Source organism: Ovis aries, chromosome 2 (assembly GCF_016772045.2).
Source record: "Ovis aries strain OAR_USU_Benz2616 breed Rambouillet chromosome 2, ARS-UI_Ramb_v3.0, whole genome shotgun sequence".
NCBI classification, from domain to species: Eukaryota; Metazoa; Chordata; class Mammalia; order Artiodactyla; family Bovidae; genus Ovis; species Ovis aries.
Genome location: NC_056055.1, coordinates 59416881 through 59444337, shown reverse-complemented (window position 1 = coordinate 59444337; position 27457 = coordinate 59416881). Strand labels below are relative to the sequence as shown.

At 33.7% G+C, this 27457-nt stretch overlaps 1 protein-coding gene across 4 annotated transcripts in view; it reads left to right on the top strand.

Annotated features, from left to right (window-relative positions):
* Positions 1 to 27457, top strand: part of VPS13A (vacuolar protein sorting 13 homolog A) — a 270963-nt gene that overhangs the window by 217831 nt on the left and 25675 nt on the right. Inside the window, exons 55-69 of one of the 4 annotated variants that reach the window (XM_027964487.3) lie at positions 95 to 248; positions 802 to 948; positions 1137 to 1218; positions 1819 to 1888; positions 2744 to 2849; positions 5537 to 5650; positions 6957 to 7102; positions 8429 to 8510; positions 10055 to 10168; positions 11243 to 11318; positions 11404 to 11567; positions 11878 to 11923; positions 12025 to 12148; positions 20145 to 20259; positions 22738 to 23322. In XM_027964487.3, the coding sequence (XP_027820288.2) occupies positions 95 to 248; positions 802 to 948; positions 1137 to 1218; positions 1819 to 1888; positions 2744 to 2849; positions 5537 to 5650; positions 6957 to 7102; positions 8429 to 8510; positions 10055 to 10168; positions 11243 to 11318; positions 11404 to 11567; positions 11878 to 11923; positions 12025 to 12148; positions 20145 to 20259; positions 22738 to 22809 (1612 nt within the window). In that variant the 3' untranslated portion in view covers positions 22810 to 23322. Of the gene's footprint in view, positions 1 to 94; positions 249 to 801; positions 949 to 1136; positions 1219 to 1818; positions 1889 to 2743; positions 2850 to 5536; positions 5651 to 6956; positions 7103 to 8428; positions 8511 to 10054; positions 10169 to 11242; positions 11319 to 11403; positions 11568 to 11877; positions 11924 to 12024; positions 12149 to 20144; positions 20260 to 20449; positions 23323 to 27457 lie in introns of those variants that run through there. The other 3 variants (XM_027964488.3, XM_027964486.2, XM_060409317.1) reach the window with 3 other exon arrangements.

Sequence of the window (27457 nt, the reverse complement as noted above, 5' to 3'; positions counted from 1 at the left end):
AAAATTCACTGACGGTTTTGTAATTCATGTAATAAACCAGTTAAGATGAAACTGTTTATAAATTAGTACCATGATTTTTGCTTTCATATATAAGTTCTGATGTGGTTTGGGAGACAAAGCCCAAGAAGAAGGCAAGATGGAAGCCAATGAGTGTAAAGCACACTGAGAAGTTAGAGAAGGAATTTAAGGAATATGCTGAATCTTCACCGTCAGAAGATAAGGTTATTGAGTTGGACACTAACATTCTGGTAATATTTTTAAGTACTGATATGAAGTTTTAATTACTATCTGTTATGATTAGATGAACCACGAGTTCATTTTTAAGGAAAGACAAGTTTGCTTACAAAACAATGAATCTTATATAGACTTTTAAAGTCTATACTTTATATAGACTTTTAAAGGAATAGTTCTGTCTTAAGATTCAGACTTTGTTAAGTGCTGATGATCTAAGTTATTTTGCTTTATTTTTGAAGTTATTTTTCTTATATTGCTTTATTTTTTGATGAATTTTAGTGAAGTAAAAGTTAAAGAAATAAAGTAAAAAAATTATAGTTATATAAAAGGTGATAAAATCAAGTTACCAGGAGTATATGAATATTTTGTGAATATTATATGAATATTTGTGAGTTGTATGTATATGGGATATAAAGATCTCAATCAAAACCTTATCAAATATTTAGCCTACTATTTAAATTAATATTATCATCAAAGTTTTTTGGTACAGATTTCTAACTTTAGTCAGTTAATAAAGAGAAATTCTGTGTTTTTTTTTTTGTTGGGGGCGGTGGGCATATTTTTCAGGTTCGCTTCACACCTGGTGCTACTAACATGAAAATTCTGCAGCCACATGTAATAGCTATAAGAAGAAATTATCTTCCAGCATTAAAAGTAGAATATAGCACATCTGCACATCAGTCGTCGTTTAGAATTCAAATTTATAGAATACAGGTAAGTTTGAAAACATATTCAAATCATATTCTAAAGAAATAAGAAAATACAATAAATGTATTCCCATGGTCTGTTTTGTCTGTAGTTTGTTGGACTAGAGTGTTTGATGCCCTCTCCTTCTTAAATTTTGTTGTTCTAGTCATATTCTGTAATTAACATATTAATATACTGACCTGTTTATTTCTTAGATCCAAAACCAAATACATGGTGCTATATTTCCATTTGTGTTTTATCCCATTAAACCGCCCAAGTCCGTCACCTTGGATTCAGGTTTGTTTTTATTTTTAAATTGCCATAAAAATGGTTGTATTAGCTGTTTGATTTATTTTACTATAAAAGTATGAAGTTAAACCATTCTCAACTTCAGTTTCTATAGGATCATTGGAAAATTCCATGGCTTGAAAAAAGACCAGAAAGTACTCAACTAACTTCAATAAAACTGAGTGAATACTAAAGGAAAGATTGATTAGAAATATATATATAATTTTTAGAGATATTAATTTCTTTAAAAGATTACAGATTTGTAAATTCCTGATTCAAAAGCCACTAGAACCTTTGAATAAAGGGATAAGACCGTGAAGTCTGTTTCCACAAAGTTGTCCTGATGATTCTAATGTATACCTCTGGTTTAAAATCACTGATTTAAAGGTTCAGTTAACCTAAAAGTGAATACAGATAGTTAAAAAAAAAACAATCCTGCAGTCTGAAATTAAGACTGTGGTAGATCTTACAAATATTAGTAATTTTAATTCATACTCATGATTTAATACATAATTTAAGTATCCATTGTGATGTGTATTAAATTACAAGAAAATGCTTATCTTTTGTTTAAACCATCATTAGATTAATCATATTTGTTAACATTTACAGCACCAAAACCCTTTACTGATGTCAGTATTGTCATGAGATCTGCAGGACATTCGCAGATATCACGTATTAAGTAAGTGTCTTAATATGTTTATTTTGTGTGCATTTAAAGCACAGGGTTTTGTTTAAATATGTGAGTTAATTGTACTCCTAAATAAATTTTAGATGAGTCAAAGATTTAAGTGTAAAATGTTAAATTAGAAAGGTCATAGAAAAAATCAATTATTTCATAATCTTGAGAAGTCAGAAGGCTTCAAATGAATTATACATAGATATTAATAAGTCATTTCTAAATTATATGTTTTTATTACTTTTTTATTTTCTCTGTTGTCTATTATTACTGCATACTGTTTTATAAACAAGAAAGAAAATAGTATATTCAAATTCAGTCACCACCCATTTCAAAAAACAGAACATTGACAGTAACATCCATCTATGTATCACTCCCATATTTCTTGTTTCCTCCACCCTATCACCAAGATAAATACTGTTTTTATTCCCTTTTAAAAATACTGGTTTCTTATTTATGTGTAGCTAAACATTATGCTTCTTACTTTGCCAAGTGTTGTGCTAATTAAATTTTTTCAGACTGTAAATATATGCCTTGGACTTGCTTTTTTCATTCAAATTTTTACTAAAATTTATTTTGTTGTATATAGCTAGAGTTTATTTATTATCACTTGTATGTCATATCTCCTTCTGTTACTTTGTGCCAGTTTACTTATATATTTTCTCTTTGTAGGCATTTTCACATTTTGAGTTTGTTTCTATTATGAACAGTGTTGCCATTATGTTTTTAATCCATTCACCTAGAAAGTCCTAAGTCTCAATGTTTTAATATGTCTTATATTTTTTCTTTTATAATTTTGTTAATTCAGTTAATCAATAATTTTTAAATGTTTTACCTTGTTTTACCTTGCTATTATAGGTATTTCAAAGTGTTAATCCAAGAAATGGATCTCAGATTAGATCTTGGATTTGTCTATGCTGTATCAGAACTTATGACACCAGCTGAAGTCACTGAAAAAACAGAGGTGAGACTTAAAATAGTAGTATTGATTGGAAGAATTAGGGAAAGAGGGGGACTTTAGAAAACAATGATAACATTATACATTCTTAAATATATTAACGTGTTTTTAAAAATTAAAAAAAATTTATTCTGCTACCATGGTTCTACGTTGGTGGAAATCATATACTCAAATTATAGACGTTGGAAGCAAGTCAGCTAACCTTTTGAAGATGAGGTAGCAAATAAGAGGAAAAGTTTTAAGCCAGTAAAAGAGGAAGAGGATAATCAGTCATGTTTACATCACTTATTTCTTCCTATTTTATTTTCCTGTGTTACTTTTGCGTTGATTGATAATTTAGAAGTTTGGATATGACCAGGATATTTGATGAGAAAAGGGATAAGGAAAATAAATATAATATGTTCTTTGTAACTGATAGAAAGATGATAAAATTACAATTGTTAGGTGGATAAGAGATGTTTTATTTTTCAGCTGTTCTTTTAGAAAGAATTTTTAAGATAAAACAAACTACAGTTTACCTTTGAACAATGTGGGGGTGATGGGCACCAACCCTGTTCTCAGTTGAAAATCTGTGTATAATGTATATTTGGCCCTGTGCATACATAGTTCCTCTGTATCCAAGGGTCTGGATCCAAGGAGTCACACAACTGAGGATTGTATAGTACTATAGTATTTAGTAGAGGGTGAGGGGAAGGGAACATGTATAAGTAGATCCTTGTACTTCAAATCTCTATTGTTCAAGGGTCAGTTGTACACAGATAAAGACAAGGAAATTATACCTTTTTTCCTTTTAATAACAGTTCATCGAGCTATAGTTCACATACTATACATTTTACCCAATTAAATTGTATAGTTTAGTAGTTTTTAGTATATTCAGAATTATGCAACCATCACCACTGATTCTAGAACATTTTCTTCACCCTCAAAAGAAAACTGCCTTAGCGTTATGCAAACACTAATGTACTTTCTGTCTATGGATTTTCTTATTATAGATATTTAGTATAAATGGAATCATATACTATATAATGTTTTTTGATGTGTTTCCTTTGATTTAGCATAATGCTTTCGAGGTTCATCCATGTTGTAGCATGTATCAGATTCCTTTTTATGGTCAAGTAATATTCTGCTACATAGATATACCACGTTTTGTTTATCCATTCATCAGTTAGTAGACATTAGAGTTGTTTGTACAGTTTGGCTATTATGAATAATGCTGCTGTGAGTATTTTTGTACAAGTTTTTATGTGGACAGATGTTTTCAGTGGGAGAAGGCAATGGCAACCCACTCCAGTACGCTTGCGTGGAAAATCCCATGGGAGGAGCTTGGTAGGCTGCAGTCCATGGGATGGCTAAGAGTTGGACATGACTAAGCGGCTTCACTTTCCTTTTTCACTTTCATGCATTGGAGAAGGAAATGGCAACCCACTCCAGTGTTCTTGCCTGGAGAATCCCAGGGACGGGGGAGCCTGGTGGGCTGCCGTCTATGGGGTCGCACAGAGTTGGACACAACTGAAGCGACTTAGCAGCAGCAGCATGTTTTCAGTTCTCTTGGGTATTTACCTAGGAGTGAAATTGCTAGGAAGTTGGTAGCTCTGTTTAATAATTTCAAGACTTCTAGACAATTGTCCATAGTTACTGCATTATTTCATACTCTTCAGCAGAATATATGAAGATTCTGATTTCAACAGATCTCACTAATACTTACTTGTAATTGTCTGTCCTTTTAATTCAAGCTATCCTAGTAGGTGTGAAGTAGTATATATCTCTATGGTTTTGATTTGCATTTATCTAATGAGTAATGATGTTGAATACTTTTGATTTGGTAATTTCCTAATTGAGTACTTGCATATCTGCAATGGAGAAATGTCTGTTCAGATTTTTTGCCTGTTATTTAATGGGTTTGTTTTTTAATTGAATTGTAAAAGTTCTTCATGTATTTTGAACGCAAGCCCCATCCATGTCTGATATATGATTTGCAAATATTTTCTCTAATTCTTTATGTTGTGTTTTACTTTCTATTTGTCTTTTGAAGCACAGAAGCTTTTGATGTTACTGAAGTCCAAAATATTTTTTCTTTTCTTGCTCATGTATTTGGTGTCATTTCTAAGACTCCTTTACCAAATCCAGGGTTAAAAGATTTAGTCCTGTGTTCTAAGCATTTTAAACTTTTAAGTTCTTAAAATTAGGTGTTTCATTCATATTGAGTTAATTTTTATATATGGTATAATTAAGAGTCTAACCAGTAAATTTTGAAATTGAGAAGTATGGATATTGGTATTTAATTCTTTTTCAAGATTGTTTTGGCTATTTTGGATACCTTTGCAGTTCCATATGAATTTTAGAATCAGCTTGCCTTCTTCAGAGAAGTCAAGTAGGGTTCTGATAGTGATTACACTATATGTACAGATCAACTTGGAAGAGGTACCATCTTAACAGTATTAAGTCTTCCAACCCTTGAACATGGGATGTTTTCCATTTATGTAGATCTTCATTTTCTTTCAAGAGAGTTTTTATCATTTGAGTATATATTTTATACTTCTTTTTGCTAAATTTGAATATTTTATTCTTTTTATAGTATTGTGAACAAAATTGCTATCATAATCTCATTTTTGTTTTTTCTATTGTAAATGTATTGGCTTAATACTTATACAGATATATTCCTTAAGTTTTTAATATTTTATATTCCTTTATAGGTTGAGCTTTTTCATAAAGACATAGAATCTTTCCAAGAAGAATATAAAATAGTCTCACTAGTAGATTCATCACAAGTCAGTCTCTTTGAATACTTTCATATATCTCCTATCAAGGTAAGGGGAAAATAAAAGTCATTTTTACTATTCTTGGTAATCTAGTTAATAGCAAATTGATTGATCAGTTTTGGGGAATATAGCATTTCAATTCTGTTCTTTGATAGTATATAAATTCTGCAACTTCACCATTCAAATATAAGTTAGAAAGGAATGACACTTAATTTTTATTTATTTTTATACTCTTTTATCATGTGGAAGCCATCTATAGTATTTGTTTATATGTTTACATTTGACCTAACATTATGTTCATTTACTATCAAAGTGTTGACTGATAATTTTTGAACTTTTATATATGATATTAAAGTTTCAAATAATGTTATAAAATAACCTTGATTTAAAAATTAAGATTGAATGGAACTAAAAGTAAGTTCTTAACATAAAATTTCTATGAGTTGCATAATATCTGAAGAAGATTGCTGTATAACTGCATACACCATGGTGATCTTCTCTGTAGCTGAAAGACTAAAGAATCTGCCTGCAATGCAGGAAACTGAGGTTTGATCCCTGGGCCAGAAGATCCTCCGGAGAAGGGAATGGTAATCCACTCCAGTATTCTTGCCCGGAGAAATCCCATGGAAAGAGGAGCCTGGTGGGCTACAGTCCATGGGATCATATTGTCAGACACAACTGAGTGACTTACACTGCATATACTATATATATGTATACACACACACACACATGTATATATGCATATAATATAAAAATGTCTTTAACTGGCTTCACCATGCTTCCCTGGTGGCTCAGATGGTAAAGTGTCTGCAATGTGGGAGACCCAGGTTTGACCCATGGTTTTGGAAGATCCCCTGCAGAAGGAAATTGCAACCCATTCCAGTACTCTTGCCTGGAAACTTCCATGTACAGAAGAGCCTGGTAGGCTACAGCCCATTGGGTTGCAAAGAGTTAGGCACGACTGAGCTACTTCACTTTCTTTCACCATGATAACTTAATTCTAATAGTTGAAACATTCAACTTGGAGAAATTTTGGAGATATTTGAGTTATTTTCAACAACTTCAACTTCTAGATTGTTACTGTTATTAAAAATTTATAAAGATTAATATTTTCCTAGGTTTACCAAAGAATTGGATTGAGCTAAATAATATACATTACATTGTTGGATTTAAAATTTTTAAAGGCGCTGTTTAGATTTTAAAATCCTTTAACATTCCACTTATTAATTATAATAAAATTAATATCTAGGTTATTTGAAATCTTATGTATGGTATAGTAAATTTAGAATGAGATTGCATTTTAAGAGTTATTATGAAGAAAGTGCTTTAAATATTTATCTCTTTATCTCTTTAGTTGCATTTAAGTGTTTCACTGAGTTCAGGCGGTGAAGAAGCGAAAGATTCAGAACAGCATGAAGGACTGATGGCAGTTCATTCTTTAAATCTTTTGCTGAAGAGTATTGGTGCCACTCTCACAGATGTACAAGATGTAGTTTTTAAGTATGTTTATAATTCAAATCTATATATTGACAAAAAGTCCATGTTTATATTTACTTTAAGAATTTGTAAGTAAAAAAGTATGTAAATTACATTGCAGATCATAGGCTAAATATAATTTAATATATTGCTGTAACTATTAAATAGCAGAGTAACTATTAAATAATTTCCTCAATTCAGAGGGACAGAGACTTCCCTGGTGGTCCAGTGGTTAAAACTCCAAGCTCCTACTGTAGAGGGAGAGGGTTTGAATCCTGGTCCAGAGATTCCATACGCCACATGGCAGGGTCAAAAAAAGAAAAAAGAAAGAGGCTGTGCAAGTTTGTGTGTTATATAATACCTTTTTTACTTAAGCAAGGATCCCTAAGAAGATGTATATACTCAAAGATGTGATGTGTAGTGCTTTTAAAGATGTTACTTTAAGTCCTATGGTATCAAGACTCTTTAAAGCATATATAACTAGGAGAAAACAAATACTATGATAGCAGAAATGAAGGAATCTGTTTAAATGGTACAGTCAAGAATTTATACTTTAATGAGTCATACTGTAAGCTATTGGAGTATCTGATCAGAGACTCAGAGTCTGATTGGAGTCTATAGATGAGAATGACCTTTGCAGATAGCACCTAGAACTGTTATTAAGAATAGTAGTGAGAATCAGTGAGTCCAAAGAGGTAACTGTAAATCTAGATAAAAGTTAGGAAATAGTCAAAAAAACATACGTTTGCAGACATGAAAAACTGGATGAGATTTCTAATCTTGCTGCTGTCCTATCCTTAGCATGAAGGAAAGGAAGTTTAGTCACTCAGTTATGTCCGACTCTTTGTGACCCCATGGACTGTAGCCTTAGCATAAAACTTCCCAACTAGTGGATCCAGGTGTATGCTGTGAACAGGTTATAAATAAAATGATGGTGAGGGCTCCCTTGTGGCTCAGTGATAAAGAATCCCTCTGCCTAGGGAGGAGGTGTGGGCTTGATCTCTGGGTTGGGAAGATCCTCTGGAGGAGGAAATGGCAACCTGCTAGTATTCTTGCCAGAACAATCCCATGGACAGAGGAGTCTGGTGGGCCATAGTCCATGGAGTTGCAAGGAGTCGGACATGACGGAGCACACACACACAAACTTAGGGTGATTCTTCAGCTGTCAGCTAATCAGGGAAAACCTGCAGCAATTGAATCTTGGCCATTCTTGAGCAACTTCTGTTTATCTCAGTGAATCAAGCTTTTTCTGTGTAGGCCACAGTAGGACAGAATTGAGAAATGAAGTATATGTTCATGAGTGAGACCCATATGCATTTTTATGTGTTTTTTGTTGTGTTTTCTTTTTAGGCTAGCATTTTTTGAACTCAATTATCAGTTCCATACAACAGCTGAACTACAGTCTGAAGTAATAAGACACTATTCAAAGCAGGTTTGTCTGAGATTATTTTACAGAGGGACAGACTGATATAAAATAGTGAAACTACGTATGTAATATATAATTTAGATTTGGCAAGTAAATGAATAGCCATTTTCAAAATTTTAGAACTTGGTTTTTCTCCTCAGGATTGTGGAAAGAAATTAAGCCCAACTACCATTTCAGATTTTACCTTTACTTTTAGTCTTTGACAGAAATCTTCCTGGATCAGTGTGAACTAGATATAAATCTTTAAATAATAATTAACTGAGTAACTCACTTCACTGACTTAAAAAAATAGGTCAAGGGGAACTCTTTATCAGTAAGTAACTGAACACAGGATATTTTTAATGTAATTAAGCTGTTTAGTCAAGCTAGATATTTATTGGATTTTTCTCCATCTCTATATTTTATGGTATAACTGACAGAGCACTAGGATAACTGTTGTATGGTGGACAGATCACTGAGCATGACTAAAGAAATCTGGGTTTACATTATGGAGAACAGTGTGGAGATGCCTTAAAAAACTGGAAATATAACTGCCATATGTCTCAGCAATCCCACTGCTAGGCATATACACCAAGAGAACCAGAACTGAACCCCAGTGTTCGTTGCAGCACTGTTTACAATAGCTAGGATATGGAAGCAACTTAGATGTCCATTGGCAGATGAATGGATAAGAAAGTTGTGGTACATATACACAATGGAATATTACTCAGCTATAAAAAGGAACACATTTGAGTCAGTTCTAATGAGGTGGATGAAACTGGCACCTATTATACAGAGTGAAGTAAGTCAGAAAGAAAAACACCAATATAGTATATTAATGCATATATATAGAATTTAGAAAGATGGTAAGCATGACCCTTATGCAAGACAGCAAAGAGACACAGATGTAAAGAACAGACTTTTGGACTCTGTGGGAGAAGGCGAAGGTGGGATGATTTGAGAGAATAGCATTGAAACATGTGTATTACCATATGTGAAATAGATGACCAGTCCAAGTTTGATGCATGAAATGGCATTCAAAGCCAGTGCACTGGGACAGCCCAGGGGGATGGGATGAAGAGGGAGGAGGGTTTGGGACGGGGGGACAGATGTACACCTGTGGCTGATTCATGTCAGTGTGTGGCAAAAACTGCTACAGTACTGTAAAGTAATTAGCCTCCAATTAAAATAAATAAGTTTTTTTAAAAAAGAAAGAAATCTGGGTTTGGATCTCAGTTTTAATGTTTATATGACTCAGCATCATTTGACCTGTGTGCTTCTATAGTCTATAAAATGGTGGCAGTAATAACAACTGTCACACATAGTTGTAAAAGTGAAAGTATTTTGAATATTCTAAAACTCTATATAAATAGAGTCATATTATTTCTGATATTCTAATACCAAATTGCTTTTTTAAACTAAGACTAGTGATGAATAGGTGATATGGGATAGTTTGAAATTGCTGGTGAGAATGTTAGCCTGAAAAAAAAACTAGATATGTGTACTAAATGTAAGGAAAAAAATATTAACTCGATTATCTGATTTGACTGATGTTTATATTTCATTTTTAGGCCATTAAACAGATGTATGTACTCATTCTTGGACTTGACGTTTTGGGAAATCCCTTTGGCTTGATAAGAGAATTTTCTGAAGGTGTAGAAGCATTTTTTTATGAACCTTACCAGGTAACATAGTTAATCTTGTACAATATATCACACTAATCCTTTTGAATAAATAATTCATTCCTTTAGCAGATACAAGTTGCTATATAAAACAGATGATCAGCAAGGTCCTACTGTATATATCACAGGGAAGTTTATTCAATATCCTGTAAAAAACCATAATGGGAAGAGTATGAAGAAGTATATACACACACACACAAGTGTATATAACTGAATCACTTTAGTGTATACTGGTAACCAACACATTGTAAATGAACTATACTTTGGTGCATCCCAATTGTTAACTTGAATTGTAGGTGTAAATAGATTGTTGAAAACAACAAAAGGACATAATTTTGAAACAGTGGTAAGAGGTTTTGCAAAATCTTGGAAGAAATGTTTACCTTTTCCTTCAAAACCTAAGACTTTACTAAGAAATACCAAATTTTAAGTGATCTGTTGGAATATTAAAAGTGGATAAAGTTTACACTATAGTAGAATCAAGATTCCCATGGACATGCGGTCTTGCTTTGCACAGTGGTGTGTGACAGTAAGAATAACCATGTAAGCTGACAGTGTATGAAGCAATCTTGATATTCAGTGGCAGAAATTATGATTGGTCTATGTCCCTTAAAAATTCCTGTCAAAACATTAAAAACTCTCCCACTTTGACTTTTAAACATAGAGGAAAATGAAAAATAAAATACATTTGATATATATTTTGTACACTGTAATCTAAAACATTAGAAATACTAAGAATTAAAGTGTTTTTATTTCTTTTTCTGAAAATTTTTCAAGAGTCGTTTGTGATTGCCTTCTCATATATAGCTTATAATCCATGTAAGCATCTTTTGTATACTTTGGTGAATAATCATATTCCTTTCTAAGTTTGGATCAACTTCCAGCACTTTATCCTTTGTACTTCGAAAGTCATGAAATATCTGAGCGTTCTGTTAATGTGAAGCTTTCCTCTGATGTCAGTTTCTCTAGGACATTTTTATTCTTTCTGTCACAACTACCTTCACTGTATATTTTTAAAAATTTTTACCTTTAAAAATAACAGTAACTTTATTTATTGTTATTATATTTTGACCCTAGGGAGCCATCCAGGGTCCTGAAGAGTTTGTGGAAGGAATGGCACTAGGACTGAAAGCACTAGTTGGTGGAGCTGTTGGTAAGAAAGAATGCCCACCAAGGATCATTATGCTAGAAAGTAAGGATATGTTTGGTTTTTACTAAAGGTGTTATAATTTTGCCAGGTGGACTAGCTGGTGCTGCCTCCAAAATCACCAGTGCTATGGCTAAAGGGGTGGCAGCTATGACTATGGATGAAGACTACCAACAGAAGAGAAGAGAAGCCATGAACAAGCAACCAGCTGGTCTTAGAGAAGGCATCACTCGTGGAGGAAAAGGCTTAGTTTCTGTAAGAAATTTCCCATAGTTGTGAACATTTGAGGAATATCTTTTAAAGCCACATTCTATGAGAAAGGAAATAGAAAACTTGCATTCACTCAAATATTATTTGGATGTTAGAGGAGCAGTGGGGTTGTCATATATATAAAAAAAATGTCAATAGCCTTTAAAATACTCTGTTTAAATAAAATATGTAGGAAATACATTAATTCTTGTGGTATCTAGAAAGCAGCATTCTGTATTTCTTTTGTAAGCCAGACTTGGTTCTTCAAAGTATCACATCAGATTATTGTAAATTTTCATTTGTGCTTTTCCTCTAGGGTTTTGTAAGTGGCATAACAGGAATTGTTACAAAACCAATCAAAGGTGAGTATAATAATTCTTTCGGGTGATGTATATATTTCATGAATTGATTCCTTTTTTATTCTTAATCCAGTTGTCAAAAACTCTGTATTTTTTCTTTCCAGGAGCTCAGAAAGAAGGAGCAACTGGTTTCTTTAAAGGTGTTGGGAAAGGTTTAGTTGGAGCAGTGACAAGGCCAACTGGAGGCATCATAGACATGGCTAGCAGTACATTTCAGGGAATAAAAAGGTAAATTCTCCTGATGTAAAATGCTTCACCCAAGAGAAATGAAGTAAATCTGTTTGACCCAGGGCACTTAGTTATGAACCCAATAATAACAGCAAGTTACATATGATCTTCCTAATTGCTTTTGATACTTTTTGGCATTGCATCATTTCATCTTCAGTTCTGCTTTATTCATCATTCATTCCCAGAAGCCTTGGGAGGAAACGTTTGGCAAATTCAGCTTTTTACTTACTTTGATTGAAATACTTTACAATAATGTAATTCTGTACATTAGTTATAAAATTAGCAAATGTAATACTCTAATTCCTTTTTTGAGAAGTAAAGAATGACTTTTTATATTCCTCGTTCAAACTCAGCTTGCATTCATACCTTCCTTTATGATTTCATTTGCTGTGAACTATTACATCTTTTCAGTTTCTCGTCACTTGTACAAATAATTTTAAAACATGTTCTTTTTTCCTCCAAATTATATTTATTATAAGACTAAAATTTAGTAGTTACATTATTGCTGCCTCTATTCTAGAAGTTTGTAACATATAAAACAACTGATTAAATTCATGCTAATGAATTTAACTTAGAAACCAAACTTACAAAGTTGGTGGGTGAATATCTCCCTGATCTTTTTCTTTTGTATTATCTTTCACTTCCTGTTCTATAGGAATAATCATTGTCATTAAATGAGCTGCTCCTTTTAAGTCGCTATTTCATACTATTCCCATGATGCAGTGTTGACTGTTTTAGTTTAAAGTTAAGATTAGAAAACAGCCTCAGTTGCTTCTGCCTGTAACGTTGGTTTCACAACTATAATTATTGAATCATAGTCATCAGATAAACTCAAAAGTCAGTAAAAATAAGGAATTATACATGGCAATCGGAGAAGAAAAAGAAATAAAAGGAATCCAAATTGGAAAAGAAGTAAGACTGTCACTGTTTGCAGATGACATGATACTATACATGGAAAATCCTAAAAATGCTATCAGAAAACTTCTGGAGCTCATCAATGAATTTGGTAATATTGCAGGCTATAAAATTAATACACAGACATCTCTTGCATTCATATACACTAACAACAAAAAATCAGAAAAAGAAATCAAGGAAAACTCCCATTTACCATTACATCGAAAACAATAAAATATCTAGGAATAAATCTACCTAAGGAAACAAAAGACCTGTACTTTGAAAACTATAAGACACTGATGAAAGAAATCAAAGACCACATAAAGAGATGGAAAGATATACCAAGTTCTTGGATTGGAAAATAAATATTGTCAAAATAACTATACTGCTCAAGGCAATCTTCAGATTCAGTGAAATCCCTATGAAATTAATGCATTTTTCACAGAATTAGACTAGAAAAAATTTACAATTTGTATGGAAGCACAGTTCAGTTCAGTCGCTCAGTTGTGTCCGACTCTTTGCAATCCCATGAGTCACAGCACGCCAGGCCTCCCTGTCCATCACCAACTCCCGGAGTTCACTCAGACTCGCGTCCATCGAGTCAGTGATGCCATCCAGCCATCTCATCCTCTGTTGTCCCCTTCTTCTCCTGCCCTCAGTCCCTCCCAGCATCAAAGTCTTCTCCAATGAGTCAACTCTTCGCATGAAGTGGCCAAAGTACTGGAGTTACAGCTTTAGCATCATTCCTTCCAAAAGAAATCCCAGGGCTGATCTCCTTTAAGGTGGACTGGTTGGATCTCCTTGTAGTCCAAGGGACTCTCGAGAGTCTTCTCCAACACCACAGTTCAAAAGCATCAATTCTTCAGCGCTCAGCCTTCTTCACAGTCCAACTCTCACATCCATACATGACCACAGGAAAAACCGTAGCCTTGACTAGACAGACCTTAGTCGACAAAGTAATGTCTCTGCTTTTGAATATACTATCTAGGTTGCTCATAACTTTTCTTCCAAGGAGTAAGCATCTTTTAATTTCATGGCTGCAGTCACCATCTGCAGTGATTTTGGAGCCCAAAAAAATAAAAGGCTGACACTATTTCCACTGTGTCCCCATCTATTTCCCATGAAGTGTTGGGACTGGGTGCCATGATCTTCATTTTCTGAATGTTGAGCTTTAAGCCAACTTTTTCACTCTCCTCTTTCACTTTCATCAAGAGGCTCTTTAGTTCCTCTTCACTTTCTGCCATAAGGGTGGTGTCATCTACATATCCGAGGTTATTGATATTTCTCCCGGCAATCTTGATTCCAGCTTGTGTTTCTTCCAGTCCAGCGTTTCTCATGATGTACTCTGCATGTAAGTTAAATAAGCAGGGTGACAATATACAGCCTTGACGTACTCCTTTTCTGATTTGGAACCAGTCTGTTGTTCCATGTCCAGTTCGAACTGTTGCTTCCTGACCTGCATACAGATTTCTCAAGAGGCAGGTCAGGTGGTCTGGTATTCCCATCTCTTTCAGAATTTTCCACAGTTTCTTGTGATCCACACAGTCAAAGGCTTTGGCATAGTCAATAAAGCAGAAATAGATGTTTTTCTGGAACTCTCTTGCTTTTTCCATGATCCAGTGGATGTTGGCAATTTGATCTCTGGTTCCTCTACCTTTTCTAAAACCAGCTTGAACATCAGGAAGTTCACGGTTCACATATTACTGAAGCCTGGCTTGGAGAATTTTGAGCATTACTTTACTAGCATGTGAGATGAGTGCAATTTTGCAGTAGTTTGAGCATTCTTTGGCATTGCCTTTCTTTGGGATTGGAATTAAAACTGACCTTTTCCAGTCCTGTGGCCACTGCTGAATTTTCCAAATTTGCTGGCATATTGAGTGCAACACTTTTGCAGCATCATCTTTCAGGATTTAAAATAGCTCTACTGGAATTCCATCACCTCCACTAGCTTTGTTCGTAGTGATGCTTTCTAAGGCCCACCTGACTTCACATTCCAGGATGTCTGGCTCTAGATGAGTGATCACACCATCGTGATTATCCGGATCGTGAAGATCTTTTTTGTACAGTTCTTCTGATAGCCCAAGCAGTCCTGAACAAGAAAACCAACTGGAGGAATTGGGATCCCTGCCTTCAGACTATACTACAAAGCTACAGTAATCATAACAGAATAGTACTGGAACAAAAACAGAGATACAGATCAACAGAACAGGGTAAAAAGTCCCTAGATAAACCCATGCACCTATGGTCACCCTATCTCTGATAAACTAAGCAAGAATATACAATGGAAAAAAGTCTCCTCCATGAGTGGTTCCAGAAAAACTGAACAGCTGCATGTAAATGAATACAATTAGGACACTTCCTAACATCATGCTGCTCCTGCTAAGTCGTGTCAGTCGTGTCCGACTCTGTGCAACCCCATAGATGGCAGCCCACCAGGCTCCCCCGTCCCTGGGATTCTCCAGGCAAGAACACTGGAGTGGGTTGCCATTTCTTTCTCCAATACATGAAAGTGAAAAGTGAAAGTGAAGTCGCTCAGTTGTATCTGACCCTCAGCGACCCCATGGACTGCAGCCTTCCAGGCTCCTCCATCCATGGGATTTTCCAGGCAAGAGTACTGGAGTGGGGTGCCATTGCCTTCTCTGTCCTAACATCATACATAAAAATAAACTCAGAATGTGTTAAATACCTAAATGTAAGACCAGATACTGTACTATAGGAAAAGGAGTATGTCAAGGCTGTATATTGTCACCCTGCTTATTTAACTTATATGCAGTTTATAAACTTTTAAATTTAACTTATTTAATTCAACATCATGAGAAACACTGGGCTGAATGAAACACAAGCTGGAATTAAGATTGCCGTGAGAAATCTCAATAACCTCAGATATGTAGATGACACCACCCTATGGCAGAAAGTGAGAAAGAACTAAAGAGCCTCGTGATGAAAGTGGAAAAGGAGAGTGGAAAAGTTGGCTTAAAGCTCAGCATTCAGAAAACTAAGACCGTGGCATCTGGTCCCATCACTTCATGCGAAATAGATATGGAAACAGTGGCAGACTTTATTTTGGGGGGCTCCAAAATCACTGCAGATGGTGACTGCAGCCATGAAATTAAAAGATGCTTACTCCTTGGAAGGAAAGTTATGACCAACCTATACAGCATATTGAAAAGCAGAGATATTACTTTGCCAACAAAGGTCCATCTAGTCAAGGCTATTGTTTTTCTAGTAGTCATGTATGGATGTGAGAGTTGAACTCTAAAGCAAGCTGAGCACTGAAGAATTGATGCTTTTGAACTGTGGTGTCGGAGAAGACTCTTGATTGTCCCTTGGACTGAAAGGAGATCCATCCAGTTCATCCTAAAGGAGATCAGTCCTGGAAGGACTGATGTTGAAGCTGAAACTCCAATACTTCAGTTACCTGATGTAAAGAGCTGACTCATTTGAAAAGACCCTGATGCTGGGAAAGATCTGAAGGCGGAAGGAGGAGACACAACAGGATGAGATGGTTGGATGACATCCCCAATTCAATGGACACGAGTTTGAGTAAACTCCGGGAGTTGGTGATGGACAGAAAGGCCTGGCGTGCTGCAGTCCATGGGGTCGCAGAGTCAGACATGACTGAGCGACTGAACTGAACTAAACTGGAGACCAGATACTATAAAACTTTTAAAGAAAAACACAGGCAGAATACTCTGACATAAATCACAGCAAGATCTTTTTTGATCCACCTCCTAGAGTAATGAAAATAAAAATAAAAACAAAAGTAAACAAATGGGACCTAATTAAACTTAAAAGCTTTTCCAGACCACCTGACCTGTCTCCTGAGAAATCTGTTGCGGGTCAAGAAGCAACACTTAGAACTGGATATGGAACAACAGACTGGTTCCAAATTGGGAAAGGAGTATGTCAAGGCTATATATTGTCATCCTGCTTATTTGAAGCCTAGCTTGGAGAATTTTGAGCATTGCTTTGCTAACTTGTGAAATGAATTCAGTTGTGCAGAAGTTTGAACATTCTTTGGCATTGACTTTCTTTGGGATGGAAAAGACCCTGATGCTGGGAGGGGTTGGAAGCAGGAGGAGAAGGGGGCGACAGAGGATGAGATGGCTGGATGGCATCACCAACTTGATGAACATGAGTTTGAGTAAACTCCGGGAGTTGGTGATGGACAGGGAGGCCTGGCATGCTACCATTCATGGGGTCGCAAAGAGTTGCACACGACTGAACTGACTGAACTGAGCTTCTTTGGAATGAAAACTGACAGTGGATTATTCTCCAAAATATACAGACAACTCATGCAGATCAATAGCAAAGAAACAAACAACCCAATCAAAAAATGTGTGAAAGTCCTAAACAGACATTACTCAAAAGAAGAGATAGTGATGGCTAAAAAAGCACATGGAAAGATGCCCAGTGTCACTGATTATTAATGCTAGAGAAATGCAGATCAGAACTACAACCAGTCAGAATGGCCATCATCAATAAAATCTACAGACAATAAATGCTGGAGAGGGTGTGGAGAAAAGCGAACCTTCCTACAAGTTGGTGACAGTGTAATTAGTACAACCACTATGGAGAACAATATGGGAGTTCCTTAAAAAACTAAAAATAGAGCTAGCATATGATACAGCTGTCCCACTCAAGGGCATTTCTATCTGGAGAAAACCATAATTCCAAAAGATACATGCCCCCCAGGTGTTCACTGAAGCACTGTTTATAGTAGCCAGGATATGGAAGCAACCTAAATGTCCATCAACAGATGAATGAGTAAAGAAGATGTGGTACAGATATACATGGAATATTATTAGCCATAGAAAAGAAAAAAATAATGCCATTTGCAGTGATATGGATGAAGCTAGAGATTGTCAGAATGAGTGAAGTAAGTCAAAGACAAATATATGATATTGCGTACGTGTGGAATCTACAAAAATGGTACAAATGAACTTATCTACAAAGCATAAATAGTTACAAATGTAGAAAACAAACTGGTTACCAGGGGTTAGGGAATGTGAAAATGAAAGTCGCTCAGTGGTGTCCAACTCTTGGCGACCCCATGCACTATATACAGTCCATGGAATTCTCCTGGCCAGAATACTGGAGTGGGTAGCCGTTCCCTTCTCCAGGGGATCTTCCCAACCCAGTGACTGAACCCAGGTCTCCTGCATTGCAGGCAGATTCTTCACCAGCTGAGCCACCAGGGAAGCCCATAAATACTGGAATGGGTAGCCTATCCCTTTTCCAGAGGATCTTCCCAACCCATAAATTGAACCGGGGTCTCCTGCTTTGCAGGCGGTTTCTTTACCATCTGAGATACCAAGGAAGCCAAGGGGTAGGAAAGGGAGGGATAAATTGGGAGATTGGCTTTGACATATACACACTTTTATATGTAAAATAGATAATAGTAAGGACCTACTATATAGTACAGGGAACTCTACTCAGTACTCTGTAATGGCCTATATGGGGAAAGAATCTAAAGAAGAATGGATATATGTGTATGTGTAACTGATTCATTTTGCTGTACACCTGAAACTAACACAACTGTGTAAATGAACTATATTCTAATAGAAATTAATTCTAAATAAAATGTCCTTCTTTGTGTCTAACAGGAATTTTTTAAGTCTAATTGTTTCTGATTTAGTAGAGCCATCTCAGCTCTCTTTTGGTATTTACATTGTATATGTTTTCCCATCCTTTTACTTTCAATTTATCTGTGTCTTTGACTCTAAAATGAGCCTCTTATGGGCAGCATATAATTGGATCACATTTTTTATCCATTCTGCCAATTTTTGCTTTTACCTGGAGAATTGATCCATATGTATATGTTTATACTATGGATACATTCAGTTCAGTCGCTCAGCTGTGTCCGACTCTTTGCAACCCCATGAATCACAGCACACCAGGCCTCCCTGTCCATCGCCAACTCCCAGGGTTCACTCAAACTCATGTCCATCGAGTTGGTGATGCCATCCAGCCATCTCATCCTCTGTCGTCCCCTTCTCTTCCTGCCCCCAATCCCTCCCAGCATCAGGGTTTCTTCCAATGAGTCAACTCTTCGCATGAGGTGGCCTAGGTATTGAAGTTTCAGCTTCAGCATCAGTCCTTCCAATGAACACCCAGGACTGATCTCCTTTAGGATGGACTGGATGGATCTCCTTGCAGTCCAAGGGACTCTCAAGAGTCTTCTCCAACACCACAGTTCAAAGGCATCAATTCTTCGGCACTCAGCTTTCTTCATAGTCCAACTCTCACATCCATACATGACCACTGGATATATTATATGCTCTTAATATTTATTGAATGGGTGAATATTTGTTGAATGAGTGAATGATCAAATAAGTGAGTCAATCTCATGTATGTCCATACAGTCAAAAATGTTAACATATTACCAAATTCAGCAATGTGTATATGTATTTCAAACAGTACATATCAAGCCTCAGAAAGGAATGTGAAGGTATTTGAACATTGGAAAATCATGTAATGTGACTTAAAACATGAATAGATTGAAGGAGATAAACCATAGAATTACAGCAATGACCGGGGGGAAATTCCCTATTTAAATCCATTGCTCATTCAAGATTTCAGTAACAATGACCAAAAAATAACTGTTAGGAAACTAAAAGTAGAAATTAACTTACTTGGCTTCACAAGAAGTGCCTTAAAAAAAAAAGTTGCTGATATCTATACTTCATGAAGAACTCTTTGAAGCTTTCTTTTTAAAGGTTAGGAACAAGAGAGGGGTGCCTGAGTGCCATCTTTAGCATTGTGTTGGAGGAGCTAATAATGCAATATAGTAAGAAATAGGAAAAGCAAAAGAAATTAAAAGTCTTAAATCAGAAGAGAAAAAGCAGTACTCATATGCTGATTCTCTGATTCTCGTCTACAAAGAAAATCCAAGAGAATCTATACAAAAACTTCTTTGCAGTTCTACATTTTTCTAGAAAACTTACCCTATTTGTGTCAGAAGACAGATTTTAAAATGGAGAAGTGAGATAATGGTCTCATTTAGTCCAAAAGATCTTTTTTAGTATTAATAGTTGCATTTTAAAGTATACTAGGAGTTTTTGAGTAATTTTTAAAGTCAAGTTATACATTTTCCCTCTAGAGCGACAGAGACTTCTGATGAAGTGGAGAGTCTGCGACCCCCTAGGTTCTTTAATGAAGATGGAGTTATCAGACCTTACAGGTTGAGGGATGGTACTGGAAATCAAATGTTACAGGTGGGTGAAGAAATAACTTATTAATTAAAATTAATTTAGTCATCAGTTGTTTTTTTTTTTAGGTAGCTATATATTGCTTTAAATATGTATTTGGATATTTGGGCTTTTATAGTTCTGCTTAATTTCATTTAAAGCTTACATTTACTTAGGTTTTAAATGTGCTATGAGATCTTTTTTTTCTTTTTTACAGGCATCAAAAAGTTTGATATGAAAACAGTTAATGCATGACTTTGCAAGTGAAAGCCAACAATAGATTTTAGTCTTAAAATTTACAAACTACATACAACTGTTTCAGTATTTTGAATGCAAAGAAAAGCTTTTATATTGGTAACATTTTGTATAGAATTTTTAGCAGATCTGATCTTTTTATAGAATATTCTTAGTTCTGTACTGGATTTGCTAGATTTGTTGAAAGCCATTGTGCCTTACATTCCTTCTTAATTGGTGGTGCTTATTTACCCAGTTAGACAGTTTCTGTTTAGGGTACTTCCTTCAAACCACTAATATTCCAGATATAATCCTCCTGTCCAGTTAGACAATATAATGAAAAAAATCATGACTACTGCTATTGTGAATTCTTGGGTTCTCCTTTTCTTTTGAAGTTGCTTAAATGGCCATGACTCTTCCTCCTGCTCTGTGTTTGTATGGTCTATTTAAAACCCTGTGAAATTAATAAGCAGTTCACATGAAAACCAGCATCTTTTAGTAAAGAAAGTTAGCTTTTGGAGCAATAGTAAGTTTGAAGGTGAAGTATTTTATCTGTTTATATAGCTTTTACTTTGTAAATTGGACTTTTTAAAATCTGGATTATGCTGTAGATATTCACAAGATGATATACCAATTTAAAGTCGTTTCTGTGGTTTAGATGTGTAATGCTAAATTAAATGATTTATTTTAAAACAAGGAGTCATTCTATTGTACAGACTTGAAAATATTCATAGTAATAATAAATTGTGAGGAGATACGGTCTTTACTCTATAGCCTTGATATTTTAAATATTGTTACGTTTAAAGTGATCAGGGTAAAGATTTCAAATTTTAATATTTTACCCACTACATGCCCAGTATATAATTTTGCATTAAACATACTTCCATAAACTCTAAGCATTGTGTTAATATATGACATTTAGTTATGTGGTTTTACATTGTGTTTACATTGTGTTAAAATGTTTTTAAAGCATCAAAATAATTGCATGTTGGGATAAAACTGCCAATCTACTGAGAGATCGTGTTCTAAATAGCATGTTGACAGACTCTTAAGGATAGTATATCATTCCTTGGAAATGTTGTAGAAATCCCCCATTGTTATACAATTGAAATATACATACCTACTCAGTACCTGCCTTCCCTTATTAGAACATAATTAACATATTATTAATTCATTTTATTTTACTGAATAGTTAATATTCAGTGAAGAGAATTTAGAGTGGTGAAGAGAGTTTAGACATACATCCTCATTATTAGAGAACAGATGAAAAGGAAGCCATGAGATACCAAAAGTTTCTCATGTTTGATTTCTTGATTTCAGTAACAAGTGAATTTGTCCTACACTTTTTTCCATTGATTGTTTTTGAAAGCTTTAAACTTTGGGATTTAAGGCCATGACTATTGACTGTATTTTTAAACATGCCTATTATTTTCAGAGGGGCAGTCTTCGTATTAATTGCTGAAAGAGCTGTTTAAATGACTAAAAATTCACGATCCTTGTCAGCCACTACTTATTTTTCAGCAAGTGTAGTAAGCACTGTATTAGTCTGAATACCTATAGGAACTCACCAGATGTCTTGTGTGAATGTTTGTGTTTGGCATTATTCCCTCACAGGTGTAAGAAGTGGGTTGTTGCTTTAGTGGTAACAGTAATTTTTTGAATTAAAACTTTACTATTAGCAAATACTAGTATACATAAATACCAGTACTGTTGTAAAGAAGTAGGTGACACATAGTCAGTATTTCAAATCTCATCTACCTCAGTTTAACCTAAGTGATTTAACAATAATGCCCTTAGAAAATATTTAGTACTTTCAGATGTTTGTCCTTTTATTTTCTAACTTTCTAAAAAGGGTGCTCTGTGTTTACTAAATTATATGTGCCTATGTTTGGTAACTAAATATGAGATACACTCTGATTGTATACCTATCTGTCTAGAAGGTGACACATTATTATAGTACTTCCTAGTAGTCTGTTAAAGTTGCCTACTAGAGAAAGAAAATAATTCTAACACAGTCATGGAATAATTTACTAATATCACCAAGTTATTTTATACATTAAATGTGCCAACCACATTTAGTTTAGTTAAGTCTATTAGATTATGAAATATAATATCCATAATTACTACCCCACTTAGACTTCAGCTCTAAGTGGGGCAGTAATTATGGATATTATTGACTTCTTGAACATTTCATAATTGTACATGTTTTCCAAGCAGTTTGCCATACTTAACTAACCTTTGTGCTTCTTTTTTTCTTTACCATGCTTACAGAAAATTCAGGTCTACAGGGAGTGGATTGTGACTCACAGTAGAAGTAGTGATGATGATGATGACGATGATTAGATTCTGAAATGTTAAAATCTATATGTTCTTTGTAATTTTATTTGGGGTGTTTCTTTAACATGTTTTATATGATTACTACCATAATGCCTATATGTCCATTTTTAGAGAGATAAAAGTACTTTTTCCATTTAAAATGCTCTTCTGTTTTCAAAAACAAAAATTAACTGCATTAAGCACAAAAAAATGTATTTTACAGCCAAAGTAGGGCATGCCATATATTACAGCATTTGCTTGTATGTATTTTATAGCTTTGCAATAACAGTTTGTCTTTAAGATTTAAAATTAGACAATTTTAAAAAATGTTCATTAGTTTCAGTTTAAATTATCTGCTTATTTGTTAGCAAAATGCTGTTTTTAATGTTCTCTGTAGATTTTATGGGCTGTATTATAATGTCATTGAGTTTTGAAAAAAAGAAAAATAGTAGCCAGTCAATAATTTATACTTATTCAGCATTTCAGAAGTATTTTGTCAAATTTCTTTTAATAGTAATAAACTTCTGTAACTTGAAGCGATACAAATTTGTTGTTCTATTCCAAAATCTAATAGGTTTAACTACTATTATAAGAAACATTCATGATTTGTTTTAAAGGTTGTACAGTGAAATAATTTATAGTCTGAGAGTGAAAAATATGTCTTTTGGTTCTCCTTATAATTTCATTTTATTATGTATAGTTTTTGTGAAACAGTGAAAAAAGTTGGTTTTACAGTCATTTTAACTTACATATCCATGTGCTATATCCTTATTGTAAAATGTTATGAATTCAGGACATTAGAAGAATTTTTATAGTAAGCATAGATACATGTATTTCTTTTGGGTAATATTGGAAAAATGTCATAATCTATGTTTCTGAAAGATCTATAAGGAAATCTATTTTATGTTTTGTGTGCCGAAGGCTTTCTTTTTAATATCAACCTAGATGAAAATTTTTGTTCTATCTTTCTGTTATATCAGATGTACTTAAAAGGCACATCTTTTTAATGTACTCTCATTGTAGATCTGTCTAGAAAGTAGCAATTATTATAATGCTTCCTAGTTTTTAATACTCATTAAATAACTGAGTACTTAATGTACATCAGTTAATGACTATTAATAGTATGATGTAAAATCCCTTATGACTACTCTGCATTTGGATCAACAGAGGAACATTTACCTTATGTTAAGCATTTTGCTTATAATAAACTTATATCAGATTGTAGTAGATAATTGCCATAATTGTTCACCTTTTGGTTTATTCAGCCAATAATTGATTGAGTCTCTTCTGATTCTTTGGTTTATCAAGATTTTATCTCTATAAATTATTATTACTTATTTCTTAGAAAATGACTGTTTCAGATTTTTGATACTGAGGTTACCAAAAAAAGAAGCTAAACATTTAGCTTTTGAAATTCTACCCGCCTAGCATTGATTCAAGAAATCAAGGTTATGTATGCTAGGACTGAGAAATACGTGACTGTCAACGAATTTACTTACTGTTTTCCTCAAAATATTATATTCTTATCTTTTAGAATAAGTAAATAAATTAAAACACTGAAACCATTAAAGTAGTCACTACTGGAATCAGAGACAATTTGTATTTGTCAGCATCCACTGCTTTCTTACCCTTGGTCAAAATCAAAGCCTCCTGCTTCTCCTGGAAAGTGAAACAGAGTCTGTTGTTATGTATAGTATGTGCCTGAGGAAGGAAGGGTCTGGTAATTTCTTCATTGACTTCTTAGATCGCAGCTTTGCTAAGCATGAGGCCTTTCTAAAGGGGAAAATGCTAAACTGCTTATTTTCAAGACATTTACAACTGAGTTTCCTTTGATTGGTCTGTGACCCTTAATTCTGTGGTACAGATTTCATAAAGGTCCATAAGAATTTATCTGGAAACAGTTCTGGATATTTCAGCAGTGCCTTACCATATTAATGAAAACTGGAGGTAGAATTACATTTACTTAAGATTTCCAGAATAGTAAAGAGATTTAAAATAATATTTTAAATTAACTTGAACACTTTGTTCATGTGGCCTTAGGGATTCATCCTTAAGGATTTAGCCCTTGGAAGTGACATATATTCTTTAAACAGTATAATTGCCCTTGTTCTTTCTGTTTTCTTGCCCCAGTGAAATACTCTTTTCAAACTTCTCTGCTGACCGGTATTAATTATTTTTCCAGTTCTAAAAATATATTTATTGTTACTTTAATTTGAGAAAAACTCAAGACTGAGGATTGCTATATGGTTTCTTGATAGAGATATAGGACTTTGACAAAAATATCTTCTTATTCCTCATTAAATATATAGAAAATGAGTTCAATTTTGGGATTTTAAATAAAATGAACAATTATTTTGTTGATTAGTGGCTTTATAATTAATTAGAACTTTAAAACTGAGAGTTTCCATCTAATAAAGTCTAGTGAGAAAGTGAGTTTGAAAGATTGACTATGTAATACCATACCTTTCCATATCCTTTAACTTTATTTATATTCTAAATTTCTGTGCAGTCATTGCTTATGTATATAAAAGGAGATGGAGGGTTCTTCTGTCTTCTTCCTGAAGGGAATAATAATTTATTCTCTATTTCTTTTGTGTCTACTTTACATTTGAATAGCATAGTAAAAACTGACAGGAAGAAAAATTTATAAAAATCCTGAATTCGTGAATACCTATTACCATGGATAAATAATCTGCTTATAAAAACCTGTAAATGAAATTATTTAGTGTTCACATTGGTATAGATATAACAAATGAAGTCCAGAATAATATTACTGACTTGGAATATTCCTTATTAAAAAGGAAGTTGAAATTTTCAGTTTGCTCCTATTTTTTAAATGATCAGAATTTTATAAATTTTACCTTCTGAAATTGTTCAAAACACATATATCATTGTGCAGTGTTGAGTGTTGACTTTAAGGTCGCATTATGAAAATTTACAGATGGAGCCATGTTAGATCTGTGACTAGGACATCAAAGTTCAACATGAAATATGAGCTGCTGTATTCTGTGTCCCAAAGTCATGTACACTATCAAGTGATGACTGCTGTAATAGCTGCTGTAGTAGTTTGTCTGATTTAAATCCTATGGTAAAATTTTGTTATACTGTCCTGTAGTGATGGAGGAGGACCAGAAACAACCATCCCAACTGTTTTTGATTACTTTTCTGCTGTACCTTCAAGCCTCAGCTTTTTGTTTCCTTGCATATTAATAGTTTATTATAAAAGTCCAAAATATTAAAGATCCTGTAGGGTCTAAACAAGATACACAGATTGTTCATTTAGGTCAAATAATAATTATGATGGATATGTAAAAAGAATGTTAGTTTTATTTATTATTCTATCCCTACACCTTGGAAATAAATGGAGATCAATTAAAATGTATAGGTCATTAATTTAATCTTTCAGTGGATGAATATTCAGATTTATGAAGTGCAGTGAGTACGAAGCATTCTATAGGAAACATTACAGAAAGTCCTGAATCAAAGAAGAATGAAATACATTATTTTAGTAACAGAGACCATGATGGGGGAGCTAATTAGAATAATTTATAATGGTCATATGTAGGCATTTATGACTTGGTCTGTCTTAATGTGATAAACCATTTTTATGTCTATACTTCTCTCTCAACCAGTATGATAAATTTAACACTTTATTTCATATCAACCAATATATAGGAATAGAGTACGTCCAAGTATCAGCTTTAAATGTTTAATAATTTTGTAAAACTGGTTTTTAATGTAGCCCTCTTCATTGCATATACATACTCTATACAGTGAAATGGTAACAGATATCTACTAAATATGCATTATGCTATTTCTCTGAATCTTAGAGATCCTTATTTATTTGAGCATTTATAATATAGTCATTGTGTTTTTATCAGCAGATAATTAGGATAGTATATATAATTCTTAATTGGGAATGCTGTGGTTTTCTACTGTAAGTTATCATTTATGAATAACTTGTTACATATATTATGTCTACAAAGATTTTTCTAATGTATTCAGTAGAACTTGGAGTTTCTTTGAATTAAAAGAATTTATAGAGACACTCCTTCGAAAAAGGTAATTCCCTTTTGTGAATCACTTGATTTACGTTGGTTCTCAATCTACAATTTCAGTATTTTATAGAAGATGTGAAATTTTTAAAATTTAGATTATTTTCTTCATTGTTAAAGTAATATATGCTCAGTAAAGAAAAATAAGAATAGAAAAGAAAAAATTACCCTATCTCCCCACTGTATATTATAGTTTATTTCACTTTTAAATTTTATTTATTAATTATGATTCAAATATATAAATTTCTGTTATATATTTTTGTTTTATTGTAAATTTTTACAAATTGAATCACTTTTTTAAGAATTATTTTTAATTTCTAAAGATGAAAAAAGTGATTCATTTCATCCCCAATGTAGGAAACCTGGTCTTTGTTTCTACAATACATTATAGCCAGCAGAACTTTTCTATATTTTTATATGTAGAAGATTTTTTTTGTTTATTAATAATCTCATAGATTATTTTATATTTGTTGTTGTTTTTTTGAAGCTTTTTTTTATTGAAAATATTTTTACCTTTTGACTCTGCCTTTTAAAAAAGTTTATCCCTTAAATAAATCTTCTTCTCTGAAAATTCAGTTATGTGTTTACATGTATGTATGCTCCCTATGATTTTCATTGTG